The sequence below is a fragment of the Centroberyx gerrardi genome, chromosome 7 (genome assembly GCF_048128805.1).
Source record: "Centroberyx gerrardi isolate f3 chromosome 7, fCenGer3.hap1.cur.20231027, whole genome shotgun sequence".
Lineage (NCBI taxonomy): Eukaryota > Metazoa > Chordata > Actinopteri > Beryciformes > Berycidae > Centroberyx > Centroberyx gerrardi.
This window is the reverse complement of record NC_136003.1, coordinates 10,476,943-10,490,074: the sequence shown is the minus strand read 5'-3', so window position 1 is coordinate 10,490,074 and position 13,132 is coordinate 10,476,943. Positions and strand designations below refer to the sequence as shown.

At 44.0% G+C, this 13,132-nt stretch overlaps 1 protein-coding gene across 1 annotated transcript; it reads right to left on the bottom strand.

Annotated features, from left to right (window-relative positions):
• Positions 1–394: 394 nt before the first annotated feature.
• On the bottom strand, positions 395–12,792 carry LOC139913851 (casein kinase I). The gene is made up of 11 exons (XM_071901999.2): positions 12,632–12,792; positions 9,432–9,522; positions 9,074–9,184; positions 8,501–8,649; positions 7,480–7,708; positions 4,490–4,660; positions 4,159–4,307; positions 3,786–3,981; positions 3,488–3,627; positions 2,617–2,685; positions 395–2,517 (listed from the first exon to the last, which is right to left on the bottom strand). The coding sequence occupies exons 2-10, from the start codon at positions 9,505–9,507 to the stop codon at positions 2,653–2,655; spliced, it is 1,254 nt and encodes a 417-aa protein (XP_071758100.1). The 5' UTR covers positions 9,508–9,522; positions 12,632–12,792; the 3' UTR covers positions 395–2,517; positions 2,617–2,652.
• Between the last annotated feature and the right edge of the window lie 340 nt (positions 12,793–13,132).

The window sequence follows — 13,132 nt, the reverse complement described above, 5'->3', positions numbered from 1 at the left end:
AAAACTAGAAGGGCACTCGGAGAGCGCAGACCTCCGCCAAGGTTCGTGCTATTACTGCTTGTTGGTGAGTCGGATCCGGATCCGCTCAAAAATTTAATTCGTTCTTCCTTGGCCCATGCTACACCCTTCCACGAAGTTTCATGAAAATCGGGCCAGTAGTTTTTCCGTAATCCTGCTAACAGACAAACAAACAAACGGCACCGAAAACATAACCTCCTTGGCGGAGGTAATGATGTAACTTGGCTGCCAGCTGGTCTGCGCTGCATGTGCCATTGTTGTGCCCCCCCCACCCCCCTTTACACACACTCACCAACCTTAAAAACCCATACTACTCTATGTAATCCTAATGTATAAAAGGTATTGGCGACAGATAAGAGAAAAAGGCAAGCAAAAGTTGAGGAACTTTTTTTTTTTTATTCATTTTTATTACTTCATAAAATATACACAAATACTGTTGTAAATAAAGTTAAAGTGTGTTAAAGAACTGTACAAGATATCAGTACACAATACATAAAGTGAATTCCCCATTACCCCAACCATTTCTAGTTGCCCTCCCCAACCCGACAGTTACAATGCCACTGGGTCATGTTGGCCTGTACAAAGGTCATAGCACACAGGTCATTGCCATTTACACATCCCCGCAATTGCATCAGTTTTTTTGTTTTTTTTTCTTAATGACATCATCAAGGTTGCTGGAGGTTAAAAATCCAAAGCCCTCTTTTTCAACGGAAAACTCTGGTGGTGACATCAAACTATTAGCATCCCATTTTTCCAGAAGTAATATAGAAAGCCCTATGTCTTGTCCGAGGTTGGATAGTATGGACAAGACTTTGAAGCAGAGGACGAGAAGAGAAACAAAATGGCAGACAATGAAGTGCAGAGGACTCAACAGGTGATGAGCGAGCTGCTTCTAATAAGTTACAGGCAGGTTAAAGGAATAAGAAAAAGAGGAAACAAAACGCAGAACAAAGCCGTTTCAAATTCCACAGACAAAATACACAAAAAAGTTAAACATAAATAGCAGGAAGAGGATAGAAAGATAAAAACAATATGCATAAAGACAAAATGAATCTTGTATTCTTAGCTAGCAGGGGATTCTGTGAATTTGTCTCACACACACATATACACACACACACACACACACACACACACCAAGTTTGGAGACCCAGCTGGCAATGTAACAGTAGCCAAAGCCCATCCCACAATTTAGTAAGTTTAATAACGTCTAAAATTCTGAACCCAGCCCCGATTAATGTATTTAGTATGCATTTTTCTACTTTACACCTTAAAACAACCAACCACATTTTGGCTTTACACAGAAATAAAAAAATATTTACAGTGAAGTAAAAAAAAAAAAAAAAAAAAAAAAAAAAAAATTCAAAATCATTTCAGTTGATGCCCCATCCCCCTCCTAGTCAACTATAACAGAGCCTACCCACTCCCTTCTGACCTCCAACAACAAAAGCAAAAAATAAAAAATAAAAAAAAGGTGACATTAAGAACCATCATAAAAATTGCAGCCACGGTCGTCAGCCAAAACGGGTGGCTATGGTCTCTGGTCAAATACACTGAGAATTTCCTGAGGATGTTCCCTCAAGACTTGGGAGTGCGTCTTTGCAATATCTATGGTTATTCTTGGCCTCACCCACTCATATCACAACTGAAGAACACATAAGTCAAAACAGGCAACAGGGGAGGGAGGGGGGGGGTTCTAGGGTGGCTGAGCTTTGAGGGCTAGCAGGTCAGTTAAGACATGGATAAAAGGCAATGGGCAAGCACCCATCGCTACTTCAACGAAACCATTGCACTACGACAGCTAAAACAATCACTTACTCGTCCTTTCTTTCCAACGTTACCTTTCTTGTTTTGTCCACTACCTCTCACCTACCCCTCTCCATTTCTCCATCTTTTAGCTGTGCCTCCTCTCATTAAAACAAGGAAATCCTGAGCCAAACCTCGGAAGGGCCCGTTCAATTTAACGAGATGTGTTCACCAAACAGGAGAGGAAACCCATAACTAGCCCCGTAATGATATATAAAAGACTGAACAGATGTGAGGTTTTTGCAGTATAAAAAGAAACGGATAAATCTTTATTAAGCCCAAATCAAAATAGGAAGTCGACCTTTGACTAGGAACATGCGCGTGTGCCCCCCCGATACCTTCCACTTGGCTTCTTTGACGCCAACAGTTCTTCACATTTTGTCAGACAGGATGTTGTGGGAATGTTTTGAGGGGGGCGGTTATGAGCGACCACGGGGTAACAAAGAGGAGACGAGGGTGTAGCACTGGCATTCATTCGCTTTTTGTATTGTGGTGTGAGCCGGGGTCCAGCTATCATCAAAGGGTGGATGTGGGATACCGTCATGTACTTCCTTGGATCTTTTTAGGATTTGCTGTCCATTCTGAAAAGATCCATGTGTCCATTGGCAACCATCTTTTCATAAGACAAGGTAAAAAAGAGGAAAAAAAAGGAAAAAAAGGAAGAAAGAACTGGAGCGATGAATATACCTTGCAGCCCTGCAACAACAAGTGGATTGTTAGATCATGAGTGATTCAGGGTTTAGGTGTGTGTGTGTACAGCCAGCATGTGTATTGATGAGTGAAAGCGGGCCTCACCTGTCGGTTTTCATGTGCATGCAGAGCCTGAGGATTCTACTTCCCCATGTGCTCAAATGGCATGCTGACCTGCAAACAGAAACAGAACAAAGACTCAGAGGAAGCAGCACCAACAGTCTAGCATCCTTTTCTCTCTCTCTCACACACACACACACACACACACTCGACCCAGGATTTCTGGGTCGAGTGTGAAGTCAATTCACACACGGGAATGTGCCATTTCACTTTCATTCACACCAGACCTGAGACAGACCCACATGTACTTCCTCAGTTGTCACTATGGACTGTCACCCAATAACATGATGCACCTGACATTGTTCCGTGAACTCACTAAGTTGATTTTATTAATTCATTCAAAGACAACTATAGACACTTCACAACCCTGTAGAGTTTTGTTAGATGTCACTGGCTCCTCTGTTGTCATGTCACCCTTGTGCCTTTTACATCACATTTGTGTGACTGAGCCAAGGAGGTGTGGCCATAGAGATATAACAGTGTTATATCTCTATGGGTGTGGCCCCCAACACACAGGCTAAGCACAAACCTTTGACACCAAACTGAGCAGAGTTTCACCTCTGTTTCAACTATGATATTGCAGAGGGCCCTTGAAACAGAAAACATTGCCAGTGAAAGGGGGCGGCAACCTAAGCAGTCAAAGTGCACTGCAGATCAGTCAGATCGCTCCAAAGAACTAACTGTGTCATTAATTACTGACTTGAGAAGCTCTGATTCAAGCAACCGTCTGTTTCAAGTGTTACGTTGGTGCATTGTTCCATTGTAAAAGGACAGTGAACATTTTCCCAGTGTGCAAATCCTGGTCACCCAGCCCAGTGCAGGCATGGACCCAGTGTTTCTGTGAGGGTTTTCTTACCTGTGATGTGGAAATTCGGGACTGGTCGTGACGGGCTGTGAGGTCCGAAGATGACACGTTGGCAGGAGCCCCGCGGTGGAGCCGCATGCTCACCTTCCTCTCCCTCTCTGCACGCGATATCGCACGCGGTGACGTGTTCCCTACAAGAATGCATAAGAGTGCCACATTTATTTCAAGCATATATTCAGAAGAAAAGTCAAAGTCAGGCCATGATGGTGTGAAAGCAGAATATATTCTTTTTACTCCTCAACTTTTATCTCGAGTGTTTCAGGCCAATGCAACGTAGCAGCCAACTCACCAGACTGCTGGACCCGTGAGGCAGGGTTAGAGATGGCCTGCTCCGGTCCGTTCCTCACTCTGTTGGCAGCTGGTGGGTTGGGCCCCGGGGGGAGGCCCCGTGCCGCAGACCCCCTGGGCGCTCCTCCGATTCGCTCGTCCCTGTCATCTCCCGTCCTCCTCTCCCGATCGCCGTCCTCGGCTGTCCGGCTGGCACCCTGATAGATGAGACCGACCGTATTAAAGCCATGTTCATTAACAAGAACTGGCTTTCAATTTTCTGTATCACACTGTAAATTTAGTTTGGAAGTGAGATGTTTTTGAGAAGAGTTGAGCAGCAGCTAGGCATCAGACCAAACACACAATTAGCAACACTACAGGTAAAGTCAACTCACAAATTTGAGCATGTTCCAGTCAAAGACATAATCATAGGAGAAGCCCTGTCGGTGGAAAAGATTCCTGAAGAGCTGCCGCAGGTAAGAGTAGTCTGGCTTGTCGTCGAAACGCAGCGAGCGGCAGAAATTCAGGTATGTGGAGAACTCGGCTGCATGAGAAGTATGAACAACAACAAGAACAGCAGTAATGAGAGAGGAGCAATTCAGGATACACACAACACTATCAGAAAGCACAATATCACAAATCATTGGGCTAGTGTGGACCTTTAACTTTTGTGATCACAAACAAAGCTCCCTTACAAATATACAAATATCCAGCGACATCACTTACAGGGGTATCCTTTGCAAAGCACCTCGATGGGGGTGGACATTTTCTTCTCGCTGATTCGTTCATACTTCTGCCTCTTGGTGGCGGCCTTGAGGCCCTGCCAGGGCAGGGAGCCCAGGTTGAAGTACATGAGGACATAGCCCAGAGACTCCAGGTCGTCACGCCTGGACTGTTCTGTGGACACACAGAGAAAGAGAGAGACAGAGAGAGACAGAGAGAGAGGGTTACTGATATCCTGATGTAATCTCAGAAACCCACAAAACTGCTCTTTTCACTTCCTTTTGTAGCCGATAAGCTGTGAATGCAACAGTGGTGTGATTTTTGCAGTTTGTGGTTTCAGTTGGTGGTGTCATTTTTTCCATTTTTGTTATATCTTTGTACTGCTAACCTATATGTAGCCTTGGAGAAGCAAACACACTTTTTTGCCCATGGTAGAGGTGTGTGGGTTGCTCTACTTTTGATTCCTGTATGCTGAATTCCTTAATTGACGCACCTAAGTAAACCCTGAGTTCTTATCACTACCACAGCCACAGCATCAAAGTCTTTTTGCTGCCCTTGTTATATCAGTTCTGTATTTACCAGATACAAGATAATCTAAGGTGCAAGAAGTAAGATTCTTAATGTCTGTGGGGCTCATACAGAGTTTTGGAACAAACTTTTAGAACCGTTTTGGATCTGCAAAAACAGTTTTGGAACAAAACCATCACCTGTGACTTCATTATTTCTGTCAATTTCAGGCCACCATAAGCTGTGCCAGAGACCTGTCAATGTTGTTGCAATTCCTTGGTTGCCAAAAGGTCGATAAAAGTCAGATTACTTAATGCCAGGGATGTGATCCAAAACACAAAACAACAAGTATATCCCACCAGAAATGACTGGGAGTTAATGAAATAAAAAACTGAACAATAACATCCCTGAAAAAGAAAGGGAGCTGACACTGCAGGACAGATAGTTTTTCAAGGAAAAACAATCACCAGGCTATAGGCTTTTTGTTATTGTTGTTAATTGTAAACAGGCAAAATTACTTTGAAAATTGCGCTCACAGAAAATAAAACTGCAGTATGGCTTTTCAAAACAGCAAGAAAATGACATCACAACTCCTAGCCATAACAGCCAATACTGATTCACTTTTGGTCTATGCATGCTTTTCAAAAGTGAAAAGGATTTACCAAGTGAGATATTTTAATTAATACATCATCTCTATAGACAGGATGAGGTTGCAATTCAAGGGGTTCCATTGTAGGGGATTTTGAGTCCATATCATCTGTGTTGTATACCATCCTTCAATCTCACTTTCATCTTTGTCACTCCAATGAATGATATATAACCATAACACATTGAAAATAAAAATTAACTTGCTGAGCCCAAAACTGTTAAGCCAGTAGTCTGCAGTGAGATGGGGAGATAATGGTTATCCATGTAAAGAATGCTCTGCAGAATGTCTATTACAGTACATTTAACTGGAATGACAGGGTAAAAGCCAAAAACGACAAGACTGTTTTCCATCCCCGGCAGTTTTTTTCCCCCTTTCTCTCTCTCTCTCTCTCTCTCTCTCTCACAAGCCCTCCCTCACTTTCCCTCTATGATCTGATAGGGTGGGTATGAACAAAAAGACTGAAGCAAGGAGTCATGTCCAAAACGATACTGATTCACCAACAGCGAGTGGCTGTTTTGGGGGCTACGAAGGACAAATAGTTTCTGGAATATAAAGCTGGAATGGGGAGCTTCCTGAATGAAATAAGTTAGGCAGCAGTGAGTACTATAGATTAAAGCCAACACTAAAATATTCAGGAAGCGTCATTAGGGTCTGAAACAGACGTTGAGGGGTTGTGTAAAGGGATGTGAGTGATATGAAACGCAGAGATTCCAAGGACAGCAGATGACAGAGAAAATCTGTCACAACGTACGTTACACCTAAGGGCTACAGATGGGTGTCATGTGGAGGGGCAAATTATCTTACGCCAGCTCTGATGAGTCACGCTGAACGTGGTGTTCACAGAAAGCTGTCAAAGATGAGTGGGGGAGCGACCCTGATGGAGCACAATTTTGATTCCAACCAACTGCTTCGCCACATGACTAGGCTTGGGTATCGTTAAGATTTTAGCTGCACTATTATCTATGGATAGAGTAATTAAAAACTGCTGCAGGGGAAGAAGTTGCCTTGCCATTTCATTCGTTTCCCCAAGTTCACACTATTGGACTTGTTTCTTTTGATAATGCACGTTACCTTGACTGGATGAGGATGAGACAGCATTTTGAAGAATCGCATCTAGCAGAAACTTTGCTCAAGCAGTCAAAAACACTGAACTGCTTCCAATTAACACCATGCTGGTGGCCAAACCTCCCTGCCTTGATTTAAGTGCACAGAAAGTAAATAGACACTTTAATAGGGGCCTTCTAGAAAGTGTCATTACGCTGGGCTATAACAGAAATGCCTGAGAAGTTATGTGTGAACAAATTCAAACTAGAAGGGCACTCGGAGAGCGCAGACCTCCACCAAGGTTCGTGCTATTACTGCTTGTTTGTGAGTCGGATCCGGATCCGCTCCAAAATTTAATGGGTTCTTCCTTGGCCCATGCTACACCCTTCCACGAAGTTTCATGAAAATTGGACCAGTAGTTTTTCCGTAATCCTGCTAACAGACAAACAAACAAACAAACGGCACCGAAAACATAACCTCCTTGGCGGAGGTAATAAATTTGACAGTCAAGGACGGATAATTTGTCCAGGAAGTTATCTGCGTTTCGGTTCTGAGCAATCAGGAACCAGTATCTAATTTGGCACCGGTTCTAGTTAAACAGGGTCAAGTGATAAACTGTATCAGTGCTAGTAGTGCCAGCAGCTAATAGGACAAGACACATTATAATAGTCAGGAATTAAAGCCTTTGCAAGTGATTGCACAGGAAGGAGGATGTGTATTAGTCACGGCAAAGGAAGACACGTTTCCCCACCTGTGTGTGCATCTATGTATGTGTACTGTATGTGTATCTTACCGATTCCCAGATGTGTGTTGATGGAGGCGTAGCGCGCGGTGCCCGTCAAGTTCTTGTTCTCCCTGTACGGGATGTGCTGGTGTGTGCGGGCATCGCGGTACTTCTTGGCCAGGCCAAAGTCGATGATGTACACCAGGTTGCCCTTCTTGCCCAGCCCCATCAGGAAGTTGTCTGGCTTCACGTCCCGGTGGATGAAATTCTTGGAGTGGATGTATTCGATACGACTAATCTGGAGGAAGGACAGGAGAGGAGAGGCGTGAGCACATGGTGTGCACCTTAGCCCACCAGGACACGTCATCACAACATTTTCCAACACTTTCACCGCTTGTGTCTTCTGATAAAGCTTTAGACACTAGGCAGTAGGGAGTACAATCTATTCATCAATACCTTGAGTAAACTAGGGCGTAAAGAAGGACATGGGAGGACAACAGGATATATGAAGACAGGACACAGGAAGGTGGTGACACACAAGCTATAAGTGGAAAGTCAAACACCTATATAGGATACAGAGAAGGACTGACACAGCAACATGGGCACAGGGAGAACTAAAGGTGAGATGAGCTGTGCTGTGCTACAGAGATCTGTGTGAAATGGAATATCTAGGCCAGCACAGTCCAAGTACAGGCCGGCGTTACAAAGTGCGCTGCTACGAGGGTAGTGGAGTCCAAATCATCCATATCTTTAATGGATCCTTGGTGGAATCGTATGTGATGTTTATATGAAGAACGTGCACCAACAAACCAAAGCCAGTTACTCATGCATATGATGTAGTGAGCGCATAAAGGTGATTCTGTCTTTATTCATGACAGCTCTCAGAATTGATCATATAAAATACATTATAATCTCAGGAGAAACAATCCCACATCAGTATGCGTTTATGGGGATAATTTGCACCATTTCCATGGATTAATTCTACTCTTAGAACATTCTTGACACAAGTGGGCTCTTCATTTTTGTTAAGCTTAACCCATGTCTATGAAACTGGCCCAGAACAAACAATATTCCTGGCTTTATATCATACCATCTGGTCTGCCAGCAGCAGGACCGTTTTGAGGCTGAACTTCCGGGAGCAGAAGTTGAACAGGTCCTCCAGACTGGGACCAAGCAGCTCCATTACCATCACGTTGTAGTCTCCCTCTGCACCGCACCACTTTATCGACGGGATACCCACTGGAATAGACAAAGACGCACACAGAGTCAGTGTAAAGGTTGTTCAACATTGGATGATCACAGCTGTTATCACTGACATGCTTTACAGTTGTGCTTCACCTAACAAATTACTTGCCATGTGCCATGTGTGTACCAAGTTTCTTTTAACCCATTGCATTTCACATAAAGGGAATAATCAAGGCCTTAGAAATGCCCCATGTCATCTTTATTCATTTAAGGTGGACTTAAATCACAATATTTTAAACAGATGTAGCCCCAATTAGGCTGTTAGTGTGCAAAATCCATTTAACGCATTTCTAGCAGGCTTAACAGGATATCCTAATCTATAATATTTTTCTGGGACAGAAAATTTGGTATGGAATCTGTTGAAAAATCTTGCAATGTGTGTGCATGCAAACAGACCCGTCTCGTTTTCCCTCCTTACCTCCTCCCTGCATCATCTTGTAGAACTTGCTTTCGATGTGCAACTGTGGGTGTTTGGTCTTCACACATTCCAGCTTAATGGCTACTTCCTCACCAGTGGCAATGTTGGCACCTGAGGGGAGACACACAGATACAAATCACAGCTATAAGTGCCATGGCACTTATACCAGTACCAGACCAACGATGGGTGAATATGAAGGAAAATCAGGTTGAGTGCCCAAAGGAAGGGGGGGATCAGAGGTACAGTATGAAAAGGGAGACTGTCCAGAAACTAATGTGGAAAGAACCTTAATATTGGGCGAGCATGGAAATGAGGGTAAGACATGCAAAAACAGAAGGAAAGGCTGCAGCCCGCTTACCAAGGTAAATGTCTCCAAAGGAACCACTCCCTATCTTTCGCCCGAGCCGATACTTGTTCCCCACTCTCAGCTCCATGGTCGCGAGTCGTCACTGTGAACAACAGACAATACAAAGATGATTAGAAGAAGGCAAAGGACACTTGACACCATTCCAGTCAGCATGTCTGTCGCCCATCTCTTTCATCCAGCCTCTAATCCTGTAACATTATAGGCTACTGGGCTACTGTACAAATGCAAACTCAACTGAATAACAAGACCACACATATTTTCTTGATTGTCTCAACTGGCCTAAGGGTGAATCTTTAGTCTGAGGGAAGATATCCAAAGGAGTTAGTGAGTCAATTACTCACATGATGATCGTCAATCCCAGGCAAACTCTTGAATTGACCGAGTGTGTGTTTGTGCGCGTATGTAGCTTGAGCTGGGCTAGTTGATTAGCAGCCAGCTCTCAGGATTCCAGCAACACATGATTAGATTTGTAGGGTAGCTGGGAGGGGGAGGTGGTTGTAGTGAGATCAGCAAAAGCAGGGAAGGGAAAGAAAAAGAAATACAGCAAAACGAGAGCCAGACAGAATGGCCACTTAGTCAGAAGAGGAGTGGACTAGAATCAACTGCAGCATGAGTAGTAGGACTTGGCAGACATGAAGGAGGGAAGTGGGTCTTCTGAGCCGAACTGCACGTGACGCTGGAGCAGGATCATCATTTATTTAGTACTCCCTCCACCACGCCACATTGTGCAGCCACTGCAAAGGCAAGACTCTGCTCTCCACTGTTCCGTGCTGGCACTGCAAGGGAGGGAAGGCGGGAGCAGCCGTGGAGCGCTAGCTGGCTGTATCTGTGTCAAGGCCCTCAAACGATTCTGTGCGATGAACTTCAGAGAGCAAAGTGCCGCGGAGGATGTATCAGAGCAAGGCATAATTTATGGAAAAGCTTTCCTTCCTCACTACCAATTTGGAAAGACTATGTAAGGAAACTGTGCCCTTTATAGCAAGAGGGGACCCTTGTTCCAAATGTAGCACTGCTGCATCATCACAAACCACCGTTGTATCAGTCAGGCTACGCCTCATCTAGCAGTCCAACTCTTTCCTGAACTTGAGCCACCAGGCCTACTTCACGAGTTTGTTATGGAGTTCTCAGTCATGTGCCCTGATGACAATTCAACAACATCAACAGCGAGCTTATATATTAACTAGACCATATCATCTTTATTGACCCATGTGGTGCACTATGAATAGAGGCCTCCTTCCTCAACCCCTATATACTACCAAGTATGACATGAAAGTCTCATGACTGCTCTGGGAGAGTTTGCAAAACAAAGCATTCTCAGACGACCTCAGTTTTGTGGCCACGCCAACTCAAGCAAGGAAAATAGTCATCAATTCTGCAGGACTAGTCCTCTGCATTTAGTGTGTTTCCAAGGGGACGAAAGACTCCTACATCTCAAAATAAACTATACGTTACTTCATGGTTCTCTTTTTAACCTACTACCAATAATCTAGACATGCTATCAAGCAGACACACACATGCTATCCCAAAACCACTTGAACAGCGATGAGTGAAGGGGACGTTCAGTGACATACTATCAGCCTGGAATATCTGTTTCGCATTGAGGCTGGTTAAAGGATTCAAACCCTCAACCCTAGCATTGCACTGCCCCCGTTTCAAGTGACGACATTAACTGACCCAACATATAAGATATAGGCTCTCAACCTCCCAGTCAGCTCTAGCTGATGAGAAGACAGACAGCCAGTGCAGATGTGATGGAGGCAGATGGATTAGGGTTAATAAAGGGTTAGGTTTCATTACACCAAGAGGGTGTCTCATGTGCAGCAGCCAGGGACCCGATTTAGGGAGCAACATTAATCAAGAGACTATACACTAAGCACCATTGATTAATTGCTTGGTACAGAACAGTGACACATCGCTTTATACAGCACACTGCTCGGGTATATGCTTGGGAGAGTGCGCATGTGTGTGCATATGATAGGCAGACTATAAAATATTGTCATGACCAGCATTTAAAGATTTAAAACAAAAAAATCTGCTAGGGAGGACTTGCTATTGTAGGAAGAGGTGTTGTGGAAATTTAGCAGTAGTGTAAAGAATGGGAGATTCATTGATGTTTCAAAGATAGCCAATGAAATATGAAGCCAGATCTCAATTTTGGGAAGAGAGACAACTGGAATTAGCCTACCACACTGCACTGGAAACAGCATCAAGTGCTATTATGGTAGTATTCTCACGCAAGGCAGTGGATTGGTTTACAGGCTAAATATCTGCTGGGCAGTGGTATAGTAGCGGTTGTGGAGGTGGGTGTACTGCTGTGGCCCTACCAGCTGTATGTCATGGTAATCAGGCTGATAGGCATTTTCCATATCCCCCACCAAGAGAGAGGTTGCTTTGTAAACCTGTCTATACCGTCAAACAGGCCCACTACTGTGGGGCCAATAACCTACATGGAAGTGACAAAATACTTCCTCTTTAAAGAAAAAAAAACAAACTGTCAGAAACCCAAAGCAAGAGGATTTCACAATCACATGAAAAGCAACAGTAAGCACTGCTACACCTCTCACGCTCAAGCATCCATCTCTCACTCCAAAATCAACTTAAGTGTATTAAGACTACACACTCCGCACTAATTGCATGCATGGAGATAAATAAATCTGACATGCAAAACAACATTTCCTTCTGCTTTTTGTAAGAACAGATGCTAGGTTAACTTACGTTTCTCAAGGCAGTTCTGCTAACAATTTGACGGGAGAAGAGTCAGTTGTGATTACACGGACTTTATGAAATTAACTAAAAAGCAAGACAATTAGACATTCGTTTGCACAATTTGAAGAAGCTTGCCAGGGCTTTGCTATAACGTTAGTAACAATACCAGCCGTACGCTAGCTAACGTTAGGTATTAGCTGCTGAGAGTAGGCTAGTGGAAATAACTGAACCTCGGTCCGAAGCAGCACACCATTTAAAACAAATACTTTCGAAATTCAAGTACGGTATAAAATGCGTATATTGCACTGTGCTACATTTTGTATTCATACTTGTAACCGCACCCTTGTACTGGGTTAGCCTGTGTAGATAGCCATCTCTACTCGCCCCCTCCCCCTCTCCTATAGCCGTGTATAGGAGTCTCGAATTCGGCCGAATCAGGCCCTCTTTCCCCCCTGGTTTCCCCGGTTCCCCGGTCCACTACCCACCCGATATTGGGTTTATCCGAGAGCTGGTACGGTGGAGGTACTGATCCGATGGTTGTCAGTCGGACAGGGGCCTGGGCAGCGAAGGATGGGAGCGGATTCTGGCGGCTCTCATACCCCAATTCTTCGCTCTTGCGTCGGCTACACTCCCTGTTGATAGTCCCTGAGAAGCTTCAGTACGAACGGCCGTTCTCTACCAGAGTCTGTCTCCCCCTCTCGTTACTTAACAACGCACCGTTGACAACATCGATGATGTCATTCACAGGATGTCAGCGCACAGGCATTAAAGAAAAACATCACATTTTCTTAATTGCAGAGTGTATGTATAATATAATACTTCCATTATTGCATGTCCTTTAAATGTGACCATTGATTCATTAGTTGATCCATTTCATTGTTATTATTATTGGAACTTATGTCGTTGTTAATGTCGCATTGCCATGGTTGCTAAGTGAATGTTATTTGTTATGCTAGCTTTGGCAATAGTTACTTTTGAATATCATG